We start from the raw sequence: 26,137 nt of genomic DNA, 5'->3' as shown, positions 1-26,137 counted from the left end.
CCCACTGGTGGTATGCCACAAACAATCACATCATATAGAGATCCTAAGTTCACATCCCATTTTTGGAGAGCGTTGTTTAACAATTTTGGGACTAAGTTACAGCTGCTGTCAAGTGCATTCCATCCACAAACATATGGCCAAACAGAAATATACAATCGATTGGCCTTTCACGTTCTCAAATCATATTGCCATGACCAGCAGTCAAAATGGAAACAATACCTTCCATTGGTTCAAGCAATCCTAAACGATACTCACTCATCAAGTATTGTCCGGACGCCGTATGAGGCAACATTTGGTCGCCAGTTCCGATCTCTTTTGACGAGATAGGTATCACCATCTCTAGAGGCCAATAAGACAACCCAGACATTCTTGGAAATCATGGAGTCAGTTAAGGAGCGTGTCACGTAGGCTGTAATGCCTGTGACCGACGGCAGACCGGATGGCCATGTTCGGGGTTCAGTGGGAGAGGACGCCCATGCGGAGTCATGGGCGGCCAGGCTAGTATGGACGGCAGGCCACACACTATATAGCCTGGGGGATGAGGGGCAATCCTCATTCTTCCTCTATGGCTGGGTGGTGAACCAGAGGCCGTTCCCTCTCGTGGTAACGCCCGTAGCGGCGTTACGGATATGTAACATTGGTATCAGAGCGTGGTTCGAGGGGATCGTGAGAGTCCGCGCGTGAACGGGGGACCGGAGCCCACTCGATGGTTTTCATCCACAATCTTCTCACCCTTATCTCGAATGGAGGGTGTGGAGGGAGGCGGCCAAGGAAGAATGGAGGGGAAGAACTCTCTCTCTCTCTCTCTCCCCGTCACACACAGCAAGCAAATTGGAGGTAAGCTTCTTGTTTTTTTTTCCCTGCGTTGAAGCTTATCTGCGAATATATTTTTCGTTTGGTAATGAAACTTATCTGCGAAAGAATTCGCTGAAGCTTTTCTGGAACGAAAAGCGTTTCGTTGAACTGTGTGTGGGGGGGGGGGGCGACACCAGCCCCACGGCAATGGCCAGAAAACACTGTGTTTTAAGGTAGGCGCGTTGACCAGCGCCGTCCGGCAGAAAGCGCCCACAATGACACCCGAGGCACGGTCGCCGAAGAGAACAGCAGCCCACGGACTCACTATCTACGGTGAGGGTTGTTGTGCGAAGGGGATGGGCTTGCCTTTCCAAAGCGAAGAGTCAAAAGCGATGGCTGCGTGGCCAACCTTAGGCGGCCGCGTGCGTTGAAGAGGACGAAGACCTTTGCGTTAAGGAGGGCGTTAAAGCCGGCGCTGCAGCCAGGCCAGCCCAGGCGGCCTAGGCGGCCAGGCCAACCAGGGGCGGCTGCAGCCAGGCCAGCCCAGCGGCCAGCTCAGGCGGCCAGCCGGCCAGGCAGGCGGGCGGCCAGCCTTAGGCGCCCAGCGGGCGGCCAGCCCAGGCGGCCAGCCAGGCAGCCCACCAGCCCAGCAAACGCCACGCATGAGGGGAAAAAAAAAAGGTTAAAAAAAACCATTTATTTTTTTTAAATATATTTTTAATTATTCATTTTTATGAATAATGAAAATAACAGGCGGCCAGCCCTTGATGCCATCACATATGGGCCTGCCCAGCGCACAGCTGGCAACGGGCGGCCAGCCAGAATCGTGTGGACACTCCCCACGGGCGGGCGGCCACGCCCGAAGCGGCGAGTGCCGGCCCGGCCCGTTATTTTATTTTATTTTATTTTTTTAAAAAAACACAAAACAACGGCACACCCCACGAAACAAATCCAACACGGCCGTCATGCCGTGTGGCCATAGTGCCCGTTTTCCACGAAAGAGACCCACCGCACATGGCCGTAGCGCCGCGTGCTAAAAGGAAGACAAATCCCACGGCCGTAGTGCCGAGTCCTTCGAGAGAAAGCCGTTCTATGGCCGTTGTGCCTAGTGAACACGTCTATGGCCGTAACGCCTCGAAAGTAGCACATGTGGTGAGCACACATTTGGTTCAGAGGGACTAAATTTAAGCTGAGCATAGACTTAGTATTGACCATCAAAGTCAGTTTGGCTATAGTGTAAATCTAAATCTGCGGTGTGTTTTACTTGGGCTAAGAGGACCGGCAATGGCGTCAATTGTGCCCAAATTAGACGAAGTGCTTATCACGAGAAATCAAGGTAAGCCTAATTGAGCCGTAGTGCTCATAACCCTTCACAATCTTTTAACAGTTGCTAGAAGATTGTGATAAACTTTGGCAAATAAGAACCATGTACAAGCGTAGTCTTGATGTGGTTATGCCTTGTGTCCAAACAAGTTGCTTACTGTTTGTAGCAACAAGAGAACCTTGGCCCGTACAAGTAAGCTGGCACTTGTTGGTAGTAACAAAACAGTGTCACTACTTGGGCCTAGAGATTAGTGACTAGTTTGATTTAGTCACGTGATTGCCTGGTAAAAGTAATCCCTAAGGTGTGTATTACTTGGGATAAAGGGGCTAGCAGTGCTGCTAGCAAGACTCAATTCAATGGTTTATCTAGCAGTACTAATCTGAGTGATTAGTATACGCCTAGATAATAATAGCAGATTTAGGATTGATTTGTAGAAATCAAAGGTAAATCTGAAGGGGTATAGTCTTGAGATGTAATGCTCAATGCCCTTATGGAAGTTGATCGAAGAGAACTGTTCTTAAACTTACTAGCATGGTTTTCTCTTCTTTTTATTGCCATGCGTCGACATCCCACTGCTCGAGAGTTTGTGGTGATCTTTCGAGGGGGGAAAGAGCCTTTTTATATGTCACATCAATTGGTTTGGTGGTAATTTGATGGTATGGGACATCAAATTCTCATCGAATCGATTGTAGTCTTGGTGGAATGGGACGCCAAGGCTTGTGCATGTAACTTGACTCTTTGGCAGGTCTATATGTACACTTGTCTGTAGTGATAAAGTGTGCAAGATAAAATTTGAACTTTGAAAATTACCAAATATAGCCATAAGTTGGGATAAAACCCAGTTACAGAGTTCGGAGAAGCTCTAGGTAGCAAGACCATGATGGTGTACTAGTGCTAACAGAGTGATTTAGTTCCGGAGTGATCTAAATCTAGAGGTTAGCAGTAAGACTAGTTTGGTTGGACAGTTTCATGCATGGGGGACGTCCTATAGCGTTTTGCAAGCGTAGTCTTGCCTATGTTCAACATAAGTGTGCGATTGTGAGCACATTTTAGTTGCTACCATATGAATTTGGGAAATAAATTACTTTCCTACATAAGCAATTGTAATATTGCATGAGAGGCTATTTTGCTTACAAAGTTCATGTGCGTGTAAACCCTATAAGTCGTATGACCCCTTGGGAATGAGTGGAGCATTTCTAGGATTTAATAAGGTTTTACATGGCAATAGTGAGTAATATCTCACTCCAGATGAGCCTCCTGGTTGTTAGTATCGGATCCGACATATGAAGTGTACATAAACTTGGGCTGAGTTAGGATAGAAGGCTAAGCCGGAGAGCTTAGTGGTAAATCCTACTGTATCTGGTGAGTTTTGACTTAACCGGAATGTTAAGAAGTAAACTCAAAGTCTGGGACTGAACCGGAGTGTTCAGAGGCAGACATATCTTTTGTTAAATCGGAGAATTTAGCAAAAGATGAGCTTGGGGTGAACCATGGTACCCAGGAAAAAAGCTCTTCACACTAAAATAGTGCACAATAATTTTAGGGTGATAAAAATCCATCGCAGGAATGTTTTACAACTTTCCATAGATGATAGATGAAGACCATGTACTTTACGGAGTTAAAGTACATAGGTGGTGACTTCGGCGCCACATTTTTTGTAGGAAGTCACCAGTGGTGTGGTTAGGTCAGCCGAGACTCCACAAGACCTATGCACTAGTTTTTAAGTTGACCTCTATGATAAGGACGTCCAAAAATTCGTGTTGTAATACCAGAGATTGTACTGCAATGTGCAATGGAGGGGTCAATTTGTGTAGTCACTTCTTAGCAGCAAGTGACTTAAGCATCTTGTTATAGATGGTTGTATATGGTACTCCCACTCGGGGGAGGTACGCCATTGGGTACGGAGTTACTCACAGACTAGTATGGAGCTACTAGTGTGATGATAGTGGGTACGTAGTTACTCACTACTAATTCATAGCTGCTAATAAAATTAAGATCCTCGAGTGAAAGATACTCTAGATCAACATTTTAAATTACCGAACCACAATCCATGAGTATCGAGGTACTCATAAATATGTTGACGTTGCTCAAATCGAGGGACCGATTTGTTTGATGGTATGGAATAAGCAAGGAGAGTGGAATAACTCAAAAGTTACACATCACTAGTCCTAGTGAGTTGTCAAGGTCATCCGTAGTTTGATGATCCCCTCTACCTATCAGATAACATTCAATTTTGCAAGCCCTGGCATTTAATCCGTAATGATTATGAATTTGGTGTGAGATATGGTTATGAAGTTCTTACAAGAGTACTCGTTTATTTGCTTGTCATTGGTTATAGCTTGGTAGAGATTGCCACCTGTGTGATGGGTAGGTAGCTTTGCCGCTATAATGAGGAGGCAGCAAATAATGTTCTCATAGTTATACTTCATACCAACACCAAACAGGAATAGGATGAAATTCCTAAGTTCATCATCACGAAGTACTGTGATGTTTGCATTTATATTGAATGTATGATGTAATGAGACATTGAACTTGTGTAATTACCATCAATTATCTAGCAATCTATGGCTTCGCAGAAAGCTCAGTCATTATCTGAGGATTGATAATGTGGTTATTAGTAGTTTGAAATTTTCTTGATAGATGGTAAAACCCACCCAAATGATTCATAAGTGTGTAACCGCTTATGAAGGGTAATAATATGCAACAATGAAGCACTTTGTTACAAGTGTGAAACCACTGATCTGTTGCAAAGCAGTTTATCAATAGTACTACCATATGTGCGTAGACACTATACCACATCTTCGTTGCAAGATGTTTAAAAGTTTCTTGGAAGGACTCAAGAATATAACATATGATACTAAACACGGTCTAGATTTGTTCTTGGACCTATGATACTAGCGCGTAGTCCGCTTGACAGTACAGTTTTTGAGGACAAAAACCTTTCTTAAGGGAAAGGAGGGATATCCTCAAATATCACATAAACTCGAATAGTTGTGTGAGTCCAGACAATACTTGAAGGGTTATGTCTGGTAATAGGAACAAAGAGTTGTAAGTGATTGGATGTAACTCCAGACACCCGTAGTGGTGCAAGAATCTTTATCAAACATCTCCAAATACTATATGGTCTGCCCGCATATATAGTATGGCATAAGAGATAGGAAGTTTGATTGTTATATTTGAAGAAAATCTTCAAATATTACATTTACTCTGAGTTAGAGTGGAGTTTAACCATCCGTAGATTGATGGTAGTTAAAAACTCAACAAGATTCTAGAGCATATGCTTGTGCAAAGATGTTACTCTAAGAGAGAAAGTATCTCTCAGCTTTGGAACTAATCCTTGTGATGCATGATTAGATTGGCTCTAGTTTATTTCTCCTATGGCCGTAGAGCTTTCCAAGGAGAAGTTTTAACAAGTTGGTGATGCAACATGGTAGCGTAGTCTACAAATATCTAGTAGCATGGTCTAAGAACTTGCGCTACTAGAGTGCTCTCCAGTACATTAGCTTCTGTGCTAATGACATGATGCAAAATCAAGGCATGAAATTTGCCTTAAGGTTTTGGTTGAAATACCAAATCATGGCTTGTGTGAGCATGATCCTGTCTTTACAGAGGTCTGGCGTGCTGTACGCGTACGCACTTTGTCACAGCCACGCCCACCTTCCTCGCCAGCACGTAATGCTAGTCCGGAGAGACTGGCAGTAGGTGCGGCGGGTAGCGACGCGAGAGTTAGTCCGAAGAGGCTAGCCGAGTCTTCGGGGTATAGTTTTGATAGTCCAAGTGCGGGTCATCCTGGGATTCAAAAGACCTATGCACTAGTAAAAAGACAGTTTTATTGGCCTAGTTTGTTTACGAACGTCCAAACTTATGTGCTGAAATGCAGTAAGTGCCAGGTCAATAAACATGAACGTCTTAAGGTTGGAGGACTACTCCATCCGTTGGAGATTCCTCAAGGGAAATGGGAAAGCATTTCCATGGATTTCATTACCGGTTTACCCAAGACGAGTCGAAGGAATGACTCGGTGGGGGTAGTAGTGGTGGACAACTAAAATGGCAAAGTTTATTGCCACGAAGAAAATTGTTAAAACGCCAGAGTTGGCAAAACTCTTTATTGAACATCTCTACAAGCTATATGGCCTGCCCGCAGATATAGTGTCGGATAGAGATAGAAAGTTCAACAGTCATTTTTGGAGGGAAGTCTTCAAAAAGTTGGATACTACTCTGAGTATGAGTACGGCAGATCATCCGAAGTTTGATGGTCAAACTAAAAGAGTTAACCAAATTCTAGAGGATATGTTGTGTTCTTATGTTAGTAAGAAGCAATCTAATTGGGAAGAGTACTTGCCCTTATTGGAGTTTGCCTATAACAGCTCCAAACACTCAGCGACTGGATTTACACCATTCATGTTAATGTATGGATTCCAGCCGAGATCTCCGATGGCTGTAGGCCTAGAAAAGGAGAAGATTCAATCTGTCAAGGATTTCCTTGAAGATATGAATGATATGCTCAGAGCCGCATGTGAGAGCACTCGTATTGCTCAGAATCGCGCTAAAACTTATGCGGATAAAGGACGTAGAAAGGTGACCTTTGCAGAAGGTGACTTTGTATTCCTCAAGGTTCCTGCGCAGTCAGAAACCATGAAAACGAGAAAGTGTAATAAACTTTCTCCGAGCTATTGTGGTCCTTTTAAAATCCTTAAGAAGATTGGGGACGTAGCATATAAACTTGAGTTACCGGAGAGTTCTCAAGTCCATCCTGTCTTCCATGTCAGTAAACTGAAGAAATCAGTTCACGGGGTAGAGAACGTAGTTTCTCCAGAGATTTGGTGGACTTGATAGAGCCACCAAAGATACCACATGAATCTGAAAAGATTCTATAGTATCGTGACAGACAAACCCGACATAAAGTGTAGCAGGAGGTACTTGTTAAATGGACAGATAGGGATGAGGAGTAGCAACCTGGGAACGCCGTAGTGCAATTTTCAAAAGGTTTCCCCAGCTTGTTTTCGAGGACGAAAACTCTTCTTAAGGGGGGGGTAATGTCACGTAGGCTGTAATGCCTGTGACCGACGGCAGACCGGATGGCCATGTTCGGGGTTCAGTGGGAGAGAACGCCCATGCGGAGTCATGGGCGGCCAGGCTAGTGTGGACGGCAGGCCCCACACTATATAGCCTGGGGGATGAGGGGCAATCCTCATTCTTCCTCTATGGCTGGGTGGTGAACCAGAGGCCGTTCCCTCTCGTGGTAACGCCCGTAGCGGCGTTACGGATATGTAACAGAGCGCCTTGCCGAAGCTCAGGAAGTATATACTCGGCACGCCAACAAATCCAGGCGAGATGTCAACTTTAAGGAAGGAGATTGGGTATATCTCCTCATCATGAAACAACAGCTAAAGCAAGTGGGCAAGCGTTGTCTCAAACTTTCATTCCGAATTTTCAGACCTTTTCCCATCATTCAGAAGTTAAGTGATGTCTCTTTAAAGTTAAAGTTGCCGAAAAGTTGGACTATGCACAATGTCTTTCATGTATGATTATTGTGAGAGGGGGAGACGTAAGTCTTGTTCGAGTTTGAGGAGGATAGCAACATTGCAATCAACCGTAGAGAAGCTAGAGGAGACCTATGAGAGTGACTCAAGAGTCAAATGATGATAGTGATGAGAGTGATGTTGACCTGGATAGCTAGGATATTGGGATGGATATGGTGAGAGTTGAGGGTGCATGGGATGAAGCCATATGTAGGTCTAGCATTGCAAGATATATCAGAAGAGCAACAACTAGATATGATCGACGAAGCCGAAGTCATAGAGCCAAAGCAAAATCTCCTCCACAAATAGAAGCATCCTTTTGGTCAAAGCATACGACAGTTTTATACGAAGTTTAAAGACCGAGGAACGCATGAAGCAATATGGTTGGATGAAGAGTTCTTTTAGGAGTACCCCCAATTGTTGGCGGACTACTTGGAAGCCCTGAACCTGCCGCCGAGTTAAGCAGGAGGGAATGTTTCGTGCACCCTACACTAGGGTACACAGTGACACACTGGCATGATCATCAGTGCAACATTTTGTACAGAAGTAGTATCTTTTTATAGGAATATTTGTCGTATGCCGTGAACCCATTGTGAGCCCTCAGTCCGGGGATAGTCAAGCATGAGCTACATAGGTCAATCTCCAAGCCATAGAAGTCACTCGAGAGTCGGACCTCTTAACCCACTTGGAGAATTCATCAGATAGTGCATGTAAAAGCCAGCCCTAGCAATAGGTCTTGCATTTAATTGCATTAGAAAGCAAATGGGACAGCCAAAGCCATCCCATGATCATGGCAGCACACAAAGGGGCATCATCTAGGCCATGGAGGGGCCTAGGCAGCCAGTCAGCTGCCTAATATTGCCCCTACCTGCAGTCGACTAGCCATGGGGCCCTAGGGACTCTTGTCGGCCAGCATTAATGAAGGCAAACAGCGGTCGGCAGGGACAAAATATCACCATAAGCCTGTTGCACAGCATTTAATGCTGTTTAAACAGCATTTTTTGTCCATATTAAAGAGGCCGACAGCTTCCCTCCAACCGACCGGCAGCCTTTTGGCATATAAAAGCAGCCACATCATTCCTCATTATTCATTCAGTCTTCAGCAAAGTTCAGCAGCAGTATAAGCAGTAGATAATCATCCTACTTCTTCCAAGCAAATCATTGAAGTCCTCTTCAGCATTCAGCCAGCATATGTGCAGTCCTACAGCTATCTGGACTTGCATAAGTGGCCTGAAGAGTCTTCTGCAATGCCTCGAAATTAGTGGATACTCAGCCAACGTACGGTCTTCCTCGTCCTTGCATTGGGCACTCATATTGCTTGTTTTCTCAAGCATTGGACAGCATTCTCCAAAGAATAATATAAGCAAATATTCCTGCTTGCAAAGGGGGAGGGGAGGGGAGGGGGGCTTCAGTGGGTATTTGGGACCCAATAAGGTGTCGTCTACTTCACTCTCTACTCGGTGAATTGGATGCTAAGATTCTCACCACATAAGATATAAAGAAGGCCCTGTTGTGCGTTATCACGATCAACCTCAGTGCATGTAGCATTCCATGAGGGTATGCACTCGGAACCAGTACATTAGCTCTTAGATCAGTTCCAAAGGCCTGGCAACAGGCATGATGAGTTCCAGTAAGTGAACCGCTGCTATGTTAAGGGGAAGGGATAATAACAGGCATGGGGACAGCAATGGAACAGTTGCTCAATTCTTCAACAAGACTTGGAAGTGGAGATCAGAAGTGGAAGGTGTTCAAACAAAAAGAGTCAAAGTTAAAGGAGAAGGTCAAAGTCAGTAGTCCAAGGAGGGAGGATGACAGGGTGTCCACCCTGTCTCATCAAGTTTAGCACGAGGGGATGTCACGTGCACTCTCGTGCCATGGCTAATCTCCAGCATGAACAACATTAATCCCTAAGTAATATAGCAGTTAAGACAGCATGTAGGACATCATCAGTGTCATCATCATCAATAGCATCATTAGCATCAACATCAACATCATCATCATCATCAACATCGTCGTCGTCGTCGTCATCATCATCATCATAATGAAGGAGGGCATGGGAACCCAATCAACAGCCTTCTCAAGCATCCGGCCAGCAGTCGGTAGCCTTCAAGGGAGTACACGCAGCAGGCGGGCCAACATCAAGTTGAAGACCAACAAGTGTGGGCAAGTATTGATTGAAGCATAGCATTTATCAAGATAATTCAAGAATATTCATGTCCAAAGCTGGCCGACAACAGCATCTGCTGACCGACCAGCAACCTTTAAAAGCATAGATCATCATTTGCATCAAGTAGTTCAGTCATTTCATCATTCAGAAGTAGCATTTAGTACTTAGCATGTAGAAAGGGGGCCAGAGGTCACCCCATTAGGGTGGACCAAGGACCTAACCATGCACAAGCATTCAGTCACCTTTTTGTACCATATTAAATACAAGAAAACTTGACACCGACTCTCTCTCTCCTCTATCTTAATGATGTTTAAATCAGTATCTTGTTCTTATTCAGGCTTAGGGCTATGGATATTGCCATACAGCAAGGCTTCCGAGCATGCAACACACAAAATGTTAGTTATGAGTCTTAGAGGAAGAATATTATTATCACCTCCCAAGAGAGAAAGTTCTCTCCTACATTACCTATTCCGCTACTCTTGATTAGTCTTCAATCATTGAAAGGACACCACTGAAGGGTCACACCTATCACATGGGACACCTATGAAGAGACATGTCTCATTCAAAAGACATAACTATTCATTCAAGAGTCACACCCTTTTGTCAAGAATATGTCTCTTCATTTGTAACTTTTCACGCCCTATTTAAGAAGGCCTTGTGTCTCAATGCGACAACCAAGCTTTCCGCGCTCTTTGTCAAATCCCCACGTATCCCCTCGTGATCGATCTTGGTTCGAACTCGAAACCTGCAAACAAACGAACAAACAAAGAAGCAAGGGGATGCAGGCCTGACTCACCTCCCAACCATGACAGCCGTGGGCAAGCCCACAGTCTTGGCTGTCCCCACCGAGCCACGAGCTGAGCTAACTAGGTTGACGTACCAACCAATCTCCTCCTCGTGACGTCCCATACCGCCACGAAGTTGCCCTCACGAGCCTCGAGATTGCTGCCGGCCTCGGCTGCATAAAGCAGGTGCACGTCTGCACTAGATCCAGGCTCCAAGACCATAGAGCTCTCACAAACTCGCGAGACTCTCTATGATACAATAACTAACCTTGGCCACCCTTTTATAGGCTCTTGGCCGGTCATCGGGCGTCCACACTTGGCCGCCCGCCCGTCCATACTTGGGTGCCCGCCCGTTAGTATTTTCCTAACTCAGCTCGTCAATCAGCCTGCCTAGTTCCAAGCTTCCCCAAGCCTCGAAACTAGTCTTGCATGCGTATAGCACATGGTAGATACCCACTGTGCACATGACATACTCCCCTTCCTCTAAGAGCTCACTCCTGAGCTCACTAAAAAGCCAGGGTAATCTCTCTGAAGAGAAGTCAATGTCTCCCATGTAGCGTCCTCCTCAACACGATCCTTCCACTTGATCTTGTATTCCGTGATAAGCGTGTTACGCAATCTTCGTTCACGAAATCCAAGAATCTTTTCAGGTTCGTGCGGAACAAATGTCATGTCCTGGACATCTATAATTTCTTGAGGAGTAACTAACTGATCTGTTCCACCCAGTACTTCCTTAAGTCTACTGACATGAAATACAGGATGAACTTTCACATGAGAAGGCAAATCCAATTCATATGCAACTGAACCAATCCGTCGTGTAACACGAAATGGTCCACAGTATCTAGGGGATAATTTCGGAGATCTACCTGTTCGTAAAGTCTCGGAATCTTTCGGAACTCGCAAATACACCATCGTTCCTTCAGAGAACTCTCTAGGTGAACGATGTCTATTAGAATAAAACCTGTCTCGGTCTTGAGCACTTCTAATAGATTCCTTTGCAACTTGTAACATTTCCTGCATATCTTGCAAAAAATTACGTGCTGCATCATGCTGAAGTCCTGAGAATCCTACTGTAACAGGTGATCTTGGTTGAAAACCATACATAAGCATGAAAGGACTAAATCCTGTACTCGTATGCTTAGTATTGTTATATGCAAATTCTAACATAGGAAGATAATCCTCCCATGAACTCTGTCTTTTGGATACATATGCTCGAAGCATATCCTCCAAAATCTGATTCACTCTTTCAGTCTGGCCATCAGATTGAGGATGATCTGAGGAACTCAAATTCCAAGTTGTTTCCAACTTCTCGAAAACAAGTTTCCAAAAGTCACTCGTAAACTTAGAGTCCCTATCACTGACTATGTCCTGCGGTAACCCGTACAGTCTAAACAATTGCTCGATAAACTGCCGAGCTAATTGCGTAGCTGTAATAGTCTTCCGGGTCGGTAAAAATCTAGCCATCTTTGTCAAGCAATCTACCACAACCCAAATAGAATCGTGGCCTTGATGTGTTCTTGGCAATCCGGTAATAAAATCCATGGATATACTTTCCCACTTATTACTTGGGATTTGCAAAGGATGCAACAATCCAGCCTGTCTAAAGCGTTCAGCTTTATTTGCCTGACAAATCTGACACTTGAGAACATAATCTTCTACATACCCTTTCATCTTTGGCCAATAAAAAGTATATTTCACTAATGATAGTGTCCTATGTACCCCAGGGTGTCCAGCAGAAGGGGCGTCGTGACACTCCCTCAGAATCTTGGACCTAATGTCCGGGATCTGTGGTACACAAATTTTGTCATTACGGAATAGTAAACCATTCCGAATCATCCACTGACCTCCTGCAGCCTGAATAGTAGACTGCTCAGTCATCGAGTCTTGGTCAATCAATGAGCTCCCGTCCTGGATCTTCTGCCAAAATGGACCAAAATAACTATCAGTCCTGCAAAGCCCTCTCAATGACTGAAATAAGTCAGTAGAAATCTCGGTGAACGACAAAGTATTCACCTCTCTAATTCGACTAAGCGCATCTGCAATATTATTCATGGACCCTTTCCGATAACGGATCTCAAAATCAAAATCTTGCATTAACTCTGCCCAACGAGCTTTCCTACCTCTCAAATCATCCGCATCACACACATACTTGATTGACTGATGATCAGTCAATACCACAAACTTGGAGCCATATAAGTAATGTCTCCAAACCTTAATAGCATGAATCACAGCATAAAGCTCCTTCTCAAGGGTTGGCCAACGAGATTGAGTGTCGTCTAGCTTTTTACTTTCAAAAGCAACCGGTCTACCATCTTGAAATAAAGCAGCCCCGATAGCATAGTCACTGGCATCAGTTTCAAGAACATAACGCCGACTAGGATCAGGCAATGCTAAGATAGGTGCTTCCTTGACTTTATCTTTCAAAAGTCTGAAGGCCATATCCAAATCGTTATTCCAAGTGATAGGCTGATTGGACTTACGTCCACGACCTTTCAATAAGTCGGTCATCGGTAGTGTGAGCTGAGAGTACTCCCGTACAGATTTCCGAAGAAAAACAACAAAACCGAGAAAAGAACGAAGTTGTTTCACTCTTCGCGGTATAGGCCAGTCCAAAACCTTCTGAACTCGGTCATAGTCAATGCTCAATCCATCTCTAGTGATCTTGTGTCCCAAGTAAATGATGTCGGTCATAAAGAACTCACATTTACTCAATTTAGCATATAGTCGATTCTGTCTTAAAATAGATAAGACAATCGTGAGGTGTCTGACATGATCCTCAAGAGTACGGCTATACATCAAAATATCATCCAGGAACACCACCACAAATTTCCCCAAATGTTCACGAAAAAGATCGTTCATCATTTGCTGGAAAGTGGCTGGAGCATTGGTTAACCCAAAAGGTAATACGAGAAACTCGTAATGGCCATACCTAGTCCGAAAGGCGGTTCTTTCGACATGCCTTTCATGAATACGTATCTGGTGATAGCCACTACGTAAATCTATCTTTCGTGAAATATTTCGCTCCTGCTAACCGGTCAATTAGCTCATCTGATCTAGGGAGAGGATAACGGTTCTTAATAGTCAACTTGTTCAATCTTTTGTAATCTATACACATTCTCCAAGTATTGTCCTTCTTTCTCCTAAGCAACACAGGTGCACCCCAAGGTGATTTACTCGGACGGATCTGGCCCATCCTCAAATAATCTTCGAGTTGTTTAGCCAACTTATCTTCCTTAGCTTGGCTCATCCTATAAGGTGGAATACTCACACGATGAGCACAGGGATCAAGTCAATACGATGATCTACTGCCCGTTCAAGTGGTAAACCCGATGGCAATTCCTTAGGAAATACGTCTTGAAACGAATCAAGTATCTTCTGTAATTCTTTGCTTTCAAACACACTTAATTCATTCACATCCAACGAAGGGATGAGAAAAGAAGAAAGTGGAATCAAGACACAATGGAAAGCGGTATACAAAGAAGAATCCATTATATTTCCAAAATCAATTGTATTTACAAGAGGTCCCTGAGAGGGATGGATACAATCACCTAAAATACTATACTTGGTGTCCCTATGCTGAAAAGAAAAAATATGACTAGACCAATCTATCTGGACATCAAGAGTCTTAAACCACTCAATCCCTAATAACAAGTCTACATTTTCCAGATGCATAACATAGCATTCCAGAGTATCTTTGTAGTCCTGAATCTGGATTGGAAACATCTCCACCTTGCGATCCCAAACTTGTCTTCCCGTACCTCATAGGTATGGTTGCTGAGTGTCGTATCAAGACTCAATTTCTGCACAAGTTTGTAGTTAACAAAGTTATGCGAACTGCTAGGGTCTAACAGAATGTGAATTTTATGCCATTCACTTCTCCATATACTCGGAGAAGATCATGCATGCCAAATACTTTAGAATTGAACAGACAATCAGAACAAGTACTAGGGCGAGAAAGTACAGTAATTGACGTACCTGTCAAAGACAACTGGTTAGCTGCCTTTGGCTTGGGTCCTGCGTTTGACTTGGTACCCTTTTGCTTTGGGCACTCATTACGCATGTGTCCTTTTTCTTCGCAGATAAAACAACGTCCTTCCTTCTTGAGCTTCAAAGCCCTAAGGAGTCGTTTCTTCTTCGCTGGTGTCGAACTTGAACTTTTCGAAGGTTGGTCCGAAGACTTGCCTTCACTCGTGTTAGCCATAGGTGCGGAGAACTTTCTTTTATGCTTGTTCCCCTGCTCGGTAACGGGTTTCGATTTGGAAGAGACCATCGTATCATCATAGATACGAGCTGAATGGATGGCCTCGTCCAAAGTTTTACATTTGTTATTTTTAACCTGTAATCGGTACGAGTCGAGTAAACCAGCTACGAAAAACCCCAAAAGAGTAGTGGGATCCATCTTTGTAGCTTTCATTTGCAAGTCACGAAACTTCTGGAGGTAGACCTCATAAGTGAGGGGCTGCGAGGTCATGGTCAAAGCTGAAAACCGGGCAACAACATCGTAATCATCCTCTTTCTTGAGGAATTCTTTCTTGAAAATGTCTTCAAATTGTGCCCAAGTCGTTGGCTTAGGGTTCAGTTCCTTCCACCAAAGCAAAGCTTTGCCGGACAGGAAACCTGCTGCTAACTGGATCCTTTTTCCATCATCATATGGATGAAACTGAAAGTGAACTTGCCACTTGTGTAGCCAAGTGTCCACGATCTCCTTGGTTCTCTGCTTTTGCTCGCCCCCCTGAACGGTTCCGGAGTAATATTGGGGCCTAAAGCAGAAGCCAAGGTATCCATTCCCGAGAAAGTAGAGAGGGTAGTGGTCAATAGAGCGATGGAGTTCTGCAAAGCCTGCATCTGGGCTGCGATTTGTGCTTGACGTTCCGTCGAAGAAGCTTCGAGAGCTACTTTGAACTCTTGGAAATCTGATTTTCACACAAACTCGTCAAAAAGATCGGCATCGGTAACTTCTAGCCGGCAAGCCTTCGCGTTCCACGAGGGGCTCCAACTCTGATTCTTGGGTCGACATCGTGAAGAGGGTACGTGGAGAGAAAATTCGATCTTTGCACAACAAAAGTGCGAGCGAACTCGAGAGCTTGAGAGCTTGAAAACTTGAGAACTTGAGAACTCGAGAGATGTGTGGCAAGAAGCCCACTAGAGGGGTTTATAAAGGTTTCCCAAAAGCCAAAAAAAATCTCGAAAAGCTATGCTTAGCTTTTACTTTAGCTTTTGTGTTTTTTTTCTTTTTTTTTTCTTGAATAAATATATATATATATTTATATATATATATATATATATATATATATATATATATATATGGATATATATATTCTCTTGTCTTTAAATAAAAATAAAAATAAAAATAAAAACCTTGGAAACCTTAGAGAGGAGAGAACTTTTAAACCTTTTTTTAAATAAAAAAATTAAACTCCCCAAAAAAAACAAAAAACGAAAGCACTAAAAACGTATGCTTTCCTTGCGTTTTGTTTTTTCTTTTTTTCTCCTCCTGGATTAACCCGACGCTGTCTGCTGACGTGGAGGCTGCCGGCTGCTTTCTTGTCGTCGCCTGCACCTTCGCTCGAGTGCTGCGCCAACTTGTCCGCCAACGTGCGCTTCACCAGCCTGCTGTGCGGGGCCTGGGCGCCAACCTGCTGGATGTGGACTGGGCGCCGGCTGCCTGGCATGAGCGCTGGCCCGCCTGGCCTGCCTGGCCTAGGCGCCGGCCTGGCCTAGCCTGCCTGCGCTAGGCTGCGTAGGCCTGGCTACGCAAGCCTAGGCGCCTGGCTAACCTGGCTACGCAGGCCTACATGGCCTTAGGCGCCTGCCTACAGGTTTTCTTGCGGCCCAAAACGCACACCCGCCAGCAACGCTTCAAGCAATTCTGCGCTCGCTCTCTCTCTCATGCGCCAAAAAGCAACGAAAATCAACATGCTTTTTTCTTCTTCTTTTTTTTTCTGTTTTCTCTCATGCGACTGCACAACACAACTCCCCTTCTTTGCAAAGCAATCAACCCTTACTAAACTACCATCTCCCATCAACATGGGGTTCTTTGATGAAGAAAAAACACATACTAATCTGAAAACTGCAGTATGCACAGAAAAAACAGCAAGCTTTTTAACACATACCGTTCTTTGACCTCTTCTTCTCTACCTACCGACTTGCTCGTTCACGAGATATGCTCTGATACCACTGTCAAATCCCCACGGATCCCCTCGTGATCGATCTTGGTTCGAACTCGAAACCTGCAAACAAACGAACAAACAAACAAGCAAGGGGGTGCAGGCCTGACTCACCTCCCAACCATGACAGCCGTGGGCAAGCCCACAGTCTTGGCTGTCCCCACCGAGCCACGAGCTGAGCTAACTAGGTTGACGTACCGACCAATCTCCTCCTCGTGACGTCCCATACCGCCACGAAGTTGCCCTCGCGAGCCTCGATACAATAACTAACCTTGACCACCCTTTTATAGGCTCTTGGCCGGTCATCGGGCGTCCACACTTGGCCGCCCGCCCGTCCATACTTGGGTGCCCGCCCGTTAGTATTTCCCTAACTCAGCTCGTCAATCAGCTTGCCTAGTTCCAAGCTTCCCCAAGCCTCGAAACTAGTCTTGCATGCGTATAGCACACAGTAGATACCCACTGTGCACATGACACTCTTGCTAAGTATTTAAATATTAAGATCATTAATTATGTTTAATTAAGCTAAAAGCTTAACAGTAGTATCACATCAAACAAAGCTCCAACCTGTAGGATGCCCACAACCAAACCCTAACCCTAAAAAACAACCAACCTTACCCCTAAAATTAACCTTAGCAAGGTTTGTATGAAAGAATGGGAGAGAATGCCCACCAATTTTTACTCCTTTGCCCAATTTTTCTTGATTTTACCTTTTCCTCCAAATATACATTAGCTTCTTCTACACAAAAAAAAACAATGGAAGGCTTTCTGATTACACCGGCACCCATGGCCTTGCCGCGCAAATGATTGACTCCCTCTCCACCCTCTTATAGGCTTCGTTTTGCACAATACATCACCCTCCAGGCTGAATCAGCATCTATAAGGAGAAGTCCTTTTCCTTCTAAAGAGCCATTATAAGTGAATGTTTTAAAACATTAAGGCTTTTAGCCTTCTAACTTTAAAAAAAGGGTTTTACACCTTAGTTACGTAGGACAGCCCACATTTATATTAAAAAAACAACCCCCCCAAAAAAAAAAGAAGCATCCACAAGTTTGTAACCGACCAACCATACACAAAAAAACAAAACGACAGTCTGACATGCTTTCGCACAGCCGGCCCCAAGGAAAAAAATAGAAAAATAGCCGCACCCCCAAAAAAAAAACATACCAGCCTGACTCATGTACTCAAAATGGCAACATTAACTCCCAAAAAAAAAAAAAAAAGAAACGGCCTGCCATGTACAGTACCCCCCACCCCCCTCTTTATGCGTACAATCGCGATTCAACAACTTCCCCCATCTCCATGCAACATTCCAAAGCAAGAAAAATTCCCCCCTCTTCTCCACATCGACAACATTCCACAATGATGTGCAGATGCTAGCATTTTTACTTACAAAGAGGACCTACCTTTAACCAACAACAACAAAAAAAAACCAAAACCAACAACCCAAACAATGTGGCACTTTGGTGTTCAACAAACCCAAAATTCATTACCATACAGGCACCACACACTTCGGGTGCGCAAATTGGGACTTACGGTTTACAAAAAATAAAAACCCTCTCTGTTCCCTCTTCACCGTCAACAACCAATCCCAGTGCTCTCGGTTCCAGTTGTTCCTCCTACCTATACAGGTGATCTATAGCAGCCTCCCCAGCTTGCAACTTACCCTTTCCAGGTCACAATATGTCTCTTCCTCACCCACCTGCTGACAGTTCTCACTAGGGCCCAAAGGCGTCAGCAACCACAACCCCTCGAGTCTCAACTTTCGGAGTCTTCATCTTAGCCTACTACTACGGAGGACCAAACCCACCAACCTTGCACCCCGGCTCCCATCGACTGGCAGTAGGCTTTGTAGATGCAGCAACAGTTCCAACAACAGCTTCAAGAGTCCATGGCCACATTGGCTTCTCCGATCCAGCTTTTGCAGACAGATCGCCATTCTCATACCAGTTCTGTACCAACAGTCGACACTATAGCATCAGTACTAGACAATGAAGACATGGTGGAAGGTAACGATCCAAAGACACTATCGTCTTTGCAAGCTAGTAATACAAAGAAATTGGTAAGTAATTAAACCCCTCCCAAGTCTTATGAAGGACAACACAATAAGCACACACTTGAACAATGGCTTTACAAACTACGCTTGAATTTTGACTCTATGGTCCTTACCGATACCAAGAAGATTATAATTGCCGCATCCTTGCTTCAAGATACTCTTTACTTTGGTGGCAACGGTGACCACACACTGGAAAAACGGTTACAACATGGAAGAAATTTGAGCAAGTCATCCGTAAGCAGTTCATTCCTTCCAATGCAAATTTTCAAGCCCAAACTCGGTTATGCCACTTGGACCAAAGTGATTCTCTAGCTTCTTATGTCTCCCAGTTCACTAGCCTGATATGGAAATTGATTTTCTATATATATACCTAGATGAATCCAAGAACATGCCCAAATTCACCTTTTAGGAACGTGCGTGTTATATACTCATGGTAGTCAACCCACAAGACTATATAACTATCAACTCCATTATGCATAGTATGGACTAAATACTACGACATTCCCACTAACGTCATCAGTGCCCAATAGTGGGTGTAGAACTCTGTATCAAGATATGCTCTCACACACACTCTCCACACACACACACACACACACATAAGAGCATATATATTCACACAAAGCCCTTTGTACTGAGTTTCTGTCAAACCTCCGGAGATGCAGGGCACACTCAACCATAATGAAGCCTAGCACTGAGGGAAGTAGCAAATAGAAAGAATTAGTACAGCAAATAAGTAGTTGATAGGACAAATGCACCACTAAAGATAGAAAGAACAAGCACAATATCAACCGGCCGCAACTCGGACGAAAACTTCACAATGTGAAATCTGCATGTCCGCTAATACGGCTGAATTATATACCTAGATGATTTTCTATCCCCAACGGAAGAGCTTCATACCTTCATTGAAGGTTTACACCCCACACTTCATACCAATGTGCAAAAGTACAACCCTATCGACCTTGGTGCCACCATTCACTACACCAAGCATGTTGTAGATCTGAATCCGAATTCTCAAGCATTGGTCTCTCAAGGTTATTATGGCAACGGTTCACGTATGGCTCGTGATGGTTATGAACAATCCTCATTAGGCAACTTTCAGTTTCGACCCAACTCCCCTTGGCAACATTCACAACCACCTCGCCGACGAGAAGGACCATCTTCCTATCATTCTAAGCGTCAGCAACTCTTTCAACCGTGGGCATCTGATCATGGACGTGACCAGCCTCACAATCGTCGCCCTACAACAGCCTCATCTTCTCGTGAACAAAAGACTGGATCATGCACAATGTCATGGTAATCATAGATGGTTTGAATGTCCTAAACAACCCAATGCTACCCAAAACCATAATGTGAACCTTCAACTTCAAAAGATTGCTCTGATAATTCAAAACGAAAATATGCAATAGCTCATGCACTTCATGTTAGTGCTAGCCTTGCTTCAACAATTTCTTCAAAGACTTCACACACTAACATGGAACATATTCATGGAACTAAAGTAGACTATCCTTACCTCGATACATCTATGGCAAACTTTATTGAATCACTTGATGATAACACAGAGGATTCTTCCAACATGACTTCAGAAAATGGCAAGAGGATGATTTTGAAAAGTCTTTATATCAAAATGATGAGTCACCACCGGTGGACTTCTTTGAAGACACAAAGACTACCAAAGCGAATATAACACTTGTTTTAACCTTACCCACATGGGATGACCCAGTTGATACCAAGCAAGAGAATTGCAGAGAATTTCACACATTCTTCTAATAACTTGGATCAGTACTTCACTACTTTCAAGCCCATCACTTCAACAAATACTATTGAAGTATTCTCAAGAGAATTCATGCTTGAACCTTCAAATTCTTCTACACCGCAACATAACCAAGTCAACTTCAAGCCGAACATTTGGAAGCCGACAAAGATGAAGGCATTAAAGAATAATGCCACGACTTGGGATTTAGAATTTAAAGCACGACAATAAGACAATAGAGAAAAACTTTTCAATAATTCTCAGTGCGAGCTTCACCACAAGCTTAAATGGCCTAATGACAAAGAACTCAACTCTAACATGGCAAAATGACGAAGATCTTCATCAACATCTAGCAATATTTCCAAAACTCTTTCAACATCATAAGTCTCTTATTTCGCCGAAGTCTTATTTTAACTAGAAGAGAATGTCACGATTGTGACTTAATCTCTCTAATTACTCTTGATTAGCCTTCAATCATTGAAAGAACACTAGTGAAAAGTCACAGCCTATCACATGGGCCACCTATGAAGAGACATGTCTCATTCAAAAGATGTACATAACTATTCATTCAAGAGTCAAACCCCTTTGTGAAGGATGTGAAACTTTTCAACCCTAGGCCTTGTGTCTCAATGCGACAACACAACTTTCCGCTCTCTGACACCTATTTAAAGTATTAAGATTATTGGATAAGTTAAAAGTCAAGACCAAATTGAAAACCTAGGTCACATTGTATCGATAGATAAAACTTGTGTAGATCCCAAGAAAAACAATAGTATTGTCATATAGCCTAGGTCTTGTGACAATCATGACTTGAGATCATTTTTGGGATCACATAGCCATTGTAGGAAGTTTATCAAGGATTTTGCATTTATTGCACATTCTGTGATACAACTCCTTAGAAAACCAAAAAACTTTAATTGGACTAAGAGACAAGAGAAAGCTTTTGAAACATTGAAAAAGTCCTTACACATACTCTAGTGTTGCAACAACCAAACTATACTAGACCACTATTTGTAGCTGTAACAAATGCAATTGGATATGGAGTTGGGGAAACTCTAATGCAAAATGGATATCCAATAGCTGATGAGAAGCACACGTTGAAAACAATGGAATCCAATTTTGGTACCTATAATAAAGAACTAACTGTTGTTGTACATGCTCTACAATCCAATTTTGGTACCTATAATAAAGAACTAACTGTTGTTGTACATGCTCTACAATCCAATTTTGGTACCTATAATAAAGAACTAACTGTTGTTGTGCATGCTCTACAATCCATCCGTGCTATTTACACCTCGCAATTAAAAGTTACCTTATCATGGGAAGCAGCCTCAACAAACCCTTGAGTGTGACAATCAGAATACAACTCAAAATCCTTAGATTTGCAATGATGGCTGCATGATGGCCTATAAACTCCCACAGTGAGGGTAGACTTATGATTGTGCTGGGCTGCTAGTTGCAAGAGGGGTGCCCAAATGGTGAGAAAAAGATATCATAACACAAGCTGCAAACACAAAACGGGAGTGGTATTGTGTTGATTACTTAATCTTCTGGGAGAGGTGTGAGTGATCCAGCCATGTATAGACTTTTAGCTCTAAAGTAGGTGTGAGTGATCCTGTCGGCATAGGCATTTACTCGAATTTGAAAAATCTTTGAAGTTGTGTTGGCTGCACCTTACATGTGGGAGGGAATATAAGAGCCCTAGATGATGACTTTGAATAAGTAATTTCACGACTTGATCAGAGGTTGGATGCTCATTCGAAATATGTAAAGCAAATCGCTGCAAAAAAATACATTGTAGGTACTGCCTCTCCGAGGTGCGTGATAAAAGTAGATTTACCTGGAAGGCGGCCCATGCGGCGAGGAGCAGAGGCAGCCAATTAGAGAGGAGGGGGAGGCATCGCTGGGTGAGCCAGGCGAAGAAGAAGAGGGGGAGGAGGAGGGGCAGGAGGGGTCTTTCCGGCAGCTCCTCGGCTCCCCTGGCCCAAACCTCCGATATCCTCCTCGACAACTCCCGGCTGCCACGACCAAATGTGCTCCCGCCCGCTTGCTCTTGCCCTTGCTCTTGCTCTTGCTGCTCTCGCTCTCGCTCGTCGTCTGCCATTCGTCCTCAAAACGCAGTCATAAAAATAAGTCAAGGAGAGAGAGAGAGAGACTACAGAGGGACCACAAAGGGAGGGACGGAGGGAGAGAGACTCCAAACATATAAGAGTAGGGGTCCAATAAGAGCCTACAATTCAGGGGCAAGGCACATCAATCGGGTAGCCAGCAGGGTTCGAACCCATAACCTGGGTTTTGACATCGAAACACCTTAACAACTGAGCTACTGCCCGATGATAAGGGGGGTCCCATGGGTACTAAGCCCGTCTCTTCTCTAACGCCAAACTTTATAAAAAAAAATAAGAGCCTACAATTATATAGACTTTGTAATTTTTACAAAAAGTTTTTTTTTTAGACAAATGGGCATTCAATGAAGTTTAGATATTCTTTTTTGAAAATATATAGTTTTAGTTAGTCAGTTTCTCGAATGCCACTAAGGCCTTCCTTTTGCAAAAGCAAGCTAATATACTCTCCAATTGGTAGATTTGTCAAATTTCAAGTGGTGTTACATACTATGACTTAGACCCACTACCAAATAAGGAAGGAGAGAGAAAGAGAGACTTACTTTAGGGATACAATAGGTACCTATCAACATATGGGAAAGAGAGATAGACAAAGATTTAATTTAGAAATTAGGGGTCTAATATGAGCCTACAATCATATAGACAACATATGGGAAAGAGAGACAGACAAAGATTTAATTTAGAAATTAGGGGTCTAATATGAGCCTACAATCATATAGACAACATATGGGAAAGAGAGACAGACAAAGATTTAATTTAGAAATTAGGGGTCTAATATGAGCCTACAATCATATAGAAATTAGGGGTCTAATATGAGCCTACAATCATATAGACTTCACGAACCTTCAAGCATACGCCATATGGAGCTTATCATGATGCTTTTGTAATTTCTACATAGACTTTTTTTTTAAATCTCTTTCTACAATGAATTAATTTTTTCTCATGTTTCCTTACATTTTCACTTTGGCATTTTGCCACTCACACTACGACAATCGAAGGTGGCACTTCCACTAATGAACAAGCATGCTAAGACGATGGTGTGAGCACCACAATGAAGCTGGAACCACATGGACTGGACACCGTGATGGACATGATGGAGCTTGAACTCTGGGACAACTGGCAGAGGTACTCAAAGATGACTAGGTTCTAGTTATCTCATAACCACAACACCAAAGATTAATACCTCGAAGACTAGGGTAGGACCAAAAGAGACAAATGAGAATTGGGATTTCTATGTGATGTTTTTTTTTAAGCATCACTTGTCAATCCAAAAAGAAGAATCACTCTTTTGTCAATACCATATGCATTCAATGAAGTGGATGTTATTTGATTTTTTTATTTTCAAGAGATTTTGTTAATCAAATTTTAAATGACACTAAGGCCTTCCTTTCCAAAGGCAAAGGCAAGCCAACAAACTCTTAGATTGATCGATTGATTGAGGTCGACTACTAACAAAGCCTAATTATAGAGAGTCTATAAACTCTAATGATTTTTATTATATGGACCTTTATATCTTGGTACCTAAATGTCTTAATATCTTTGAGATTTCAACGATTTCATTTTGTAAGACAAAGGGAGAGTTTCCTTTTTTGTGTTATTGTTAAAGTACATAATTTTTTTTGGGTGGTTGTGCTCAATTACATTTACACTATGCTAATAGAGGCGCAAATTACTTGTTATCCTTCGATCTTTAGAAAATTGTTAGCCTAGCTTTGTTGGCCTTTATTTCATAAACCATGCACTTTAGTAGTAGGTTTCTTGATGATAGGAACTCTACATTTCATCACTTCACATTTAAGGTGGTTTTATATTTTCTTCATGTTTTTTGTAAGGGTTGGTTCGTACAAGAATGCACCTTGTCCTATCATTTTTGTAAGGGTTGGTTCATATAAGACTGCACCTTGTCCTATCTTTTATTTATGACTTTTTTCCCTTTTTTCTAGAATACCCCCAACTTTACCTTTCATCTATGAATTCTAAATTTGTACATGTAGAGCATGGTCATCTAATTAATACATGGCCACTGCCACTACTTAAAGGATCTCTCTCTCTCTCTCTCTCTCTCTCTCTCTCTCACACACACACACACACACACACAAACACACACACACACTCCACATCTAGCTTTTCTCAAGTAAGAATCAAGCAAGCATACTTACCTCATGCACGCACGCCACCCACACACACACACACACACACACACTCCACATCTAGCTTTTCTCAAGTAAGAATCAAGCAAGCATACTTACCTCATGCACGCACGCCGCCCACGCACACACACACACACACACAAGCACTCACGCATGTGTAGGCAAGCACAGTCTACAAAATACCATAGCCTAAACATACATAAACATGGAAAGCATGCAAGAATTAAGAAGAGAACAAGACAAGCAAGAAGGAAGGAGCTCCCAAGCTTGAGCTCAATATTAGATTATATTATGAAAAGTGACCTTGCACACCCTCATAAGTCACTTATATACATGTGGGCTTTACCTAATCGCCCACACTCATGGGGTACCCAAAACTTGTTATCTTTACATATATAAGCCTTATATGTCTGGCTTTCATTACAAAGGTGGGACTTTAGCCATAAATAATGTGAAATATCTAATCCAGGGTGGGGATTACAAATGCATGGAGAAGGAGTAATTGTCCCCTGGCTGATCTAGCTTCCATCCTCGGAAGCGTTACTGCACAACAACAAGTAGTGTAAGTGAGAAGTTCTAGATAGTGTCACATCTGTCAAGAAACATGGATCAAGCTCAAGTCTATGGCTATGGAGGATGAAACAAAAACATACTAAGATTTAACAAACATGGAACTTAAGAGATAACCAAATGCCTTACTCAATATGTGCTCCAATGCTTGAATTTTTGCTTCATACTTCATTGCTTGAAATGGGCTCCTTTTATAGTATAAAGTACAATCCACTTTGGGTTTTTCTTACATGTGGGATAATGCCCAACTCTTATCACATTCTCTCTAGCTCTCATCTCACATCAAATCTCAAGAACACCCCCTTGATGGTGACTTGACCTATCTTTAAGGCCTAGAGGTCATTTCTAAGAGTGATGTCCCCCCCTTGATAAAGACTTGACCTATGTTTGATGCCCCCCCCTTGATAGAGACTTGACCTATGTTTAAGATCTAGAGATCTCTTCTAAGATTGGGTTAAAAATTTTGGCTATTTCTTCTACCTTGGCTACATCGTTGGTGCCAAAGGGTGAAAAGATGCAGGGGAGGAGAGAGCTTGAGCTCTTGCAAGCACACACACACTCGCACAAACCCTAGAAGAGAACACACAAGGTGAGAGGCTGAAAATTCTTCTTCTTTTTCACACAACAAAAGAGGTCTACAAAGAAGATAAAGTGACTAACACACATAATAGAGTATATACAAGCAGTCCATAATGTGAATACGCTAAGAGGAGTGGGTAGATGTGGACTAG

General features: G+C 43.1%; 1 protein-coding gene across 2 annotated transcripts in view; it reads right to left on the bottom strand.

Annotated features, from left to right (window-relative positions):
* Positions 1 to 22,876, bottom strand: part of LOC147622383 (synaptotagmin-2-like) — a 127,598-nt gene extending 104,722 nt beyond the window's left edge. The window contains exon 1 of one of the 2 annotated variants that reach the window (XM_086821916.1): positions 22,404 to 22,876. In XM_086821916.1, the coding sequence (XP_086678042.1) occupies positions 22,404 to 22,667 (264 nt within the window). In that variant the 5' untranslated portion in view covers positions 22,668 to 22,876. The remainder of the gene's footprint in view (positions 1 to 22,403) is intronic. The other variant, XM_086821917.1, reaches the window with a different exon arrangement.
* Between the last annotated feature and the right edge of the window lie 3,261 nt (positions 22,877 to 26,137).

This window comes from Cibotium barometz, chromosome 28 (genome assembly GCF_041138505.1).
Source record: "Cibotium barometz isolate CiBa-2024 chromosome 28, ASM4113850v1, whole genome shotgun sequence".
Lineage (NCBI taxonomy): Eukaryota > Viridiplantae > Streptophyta > Polypodiopsida > Cyatheales > Cibotiaceae > Cibotium > Cibotium barometz.
Note: the sequence above shows the minus strand (reverse complement) of the source record. Positions and strands in the feature narration are given on the sequence as shown.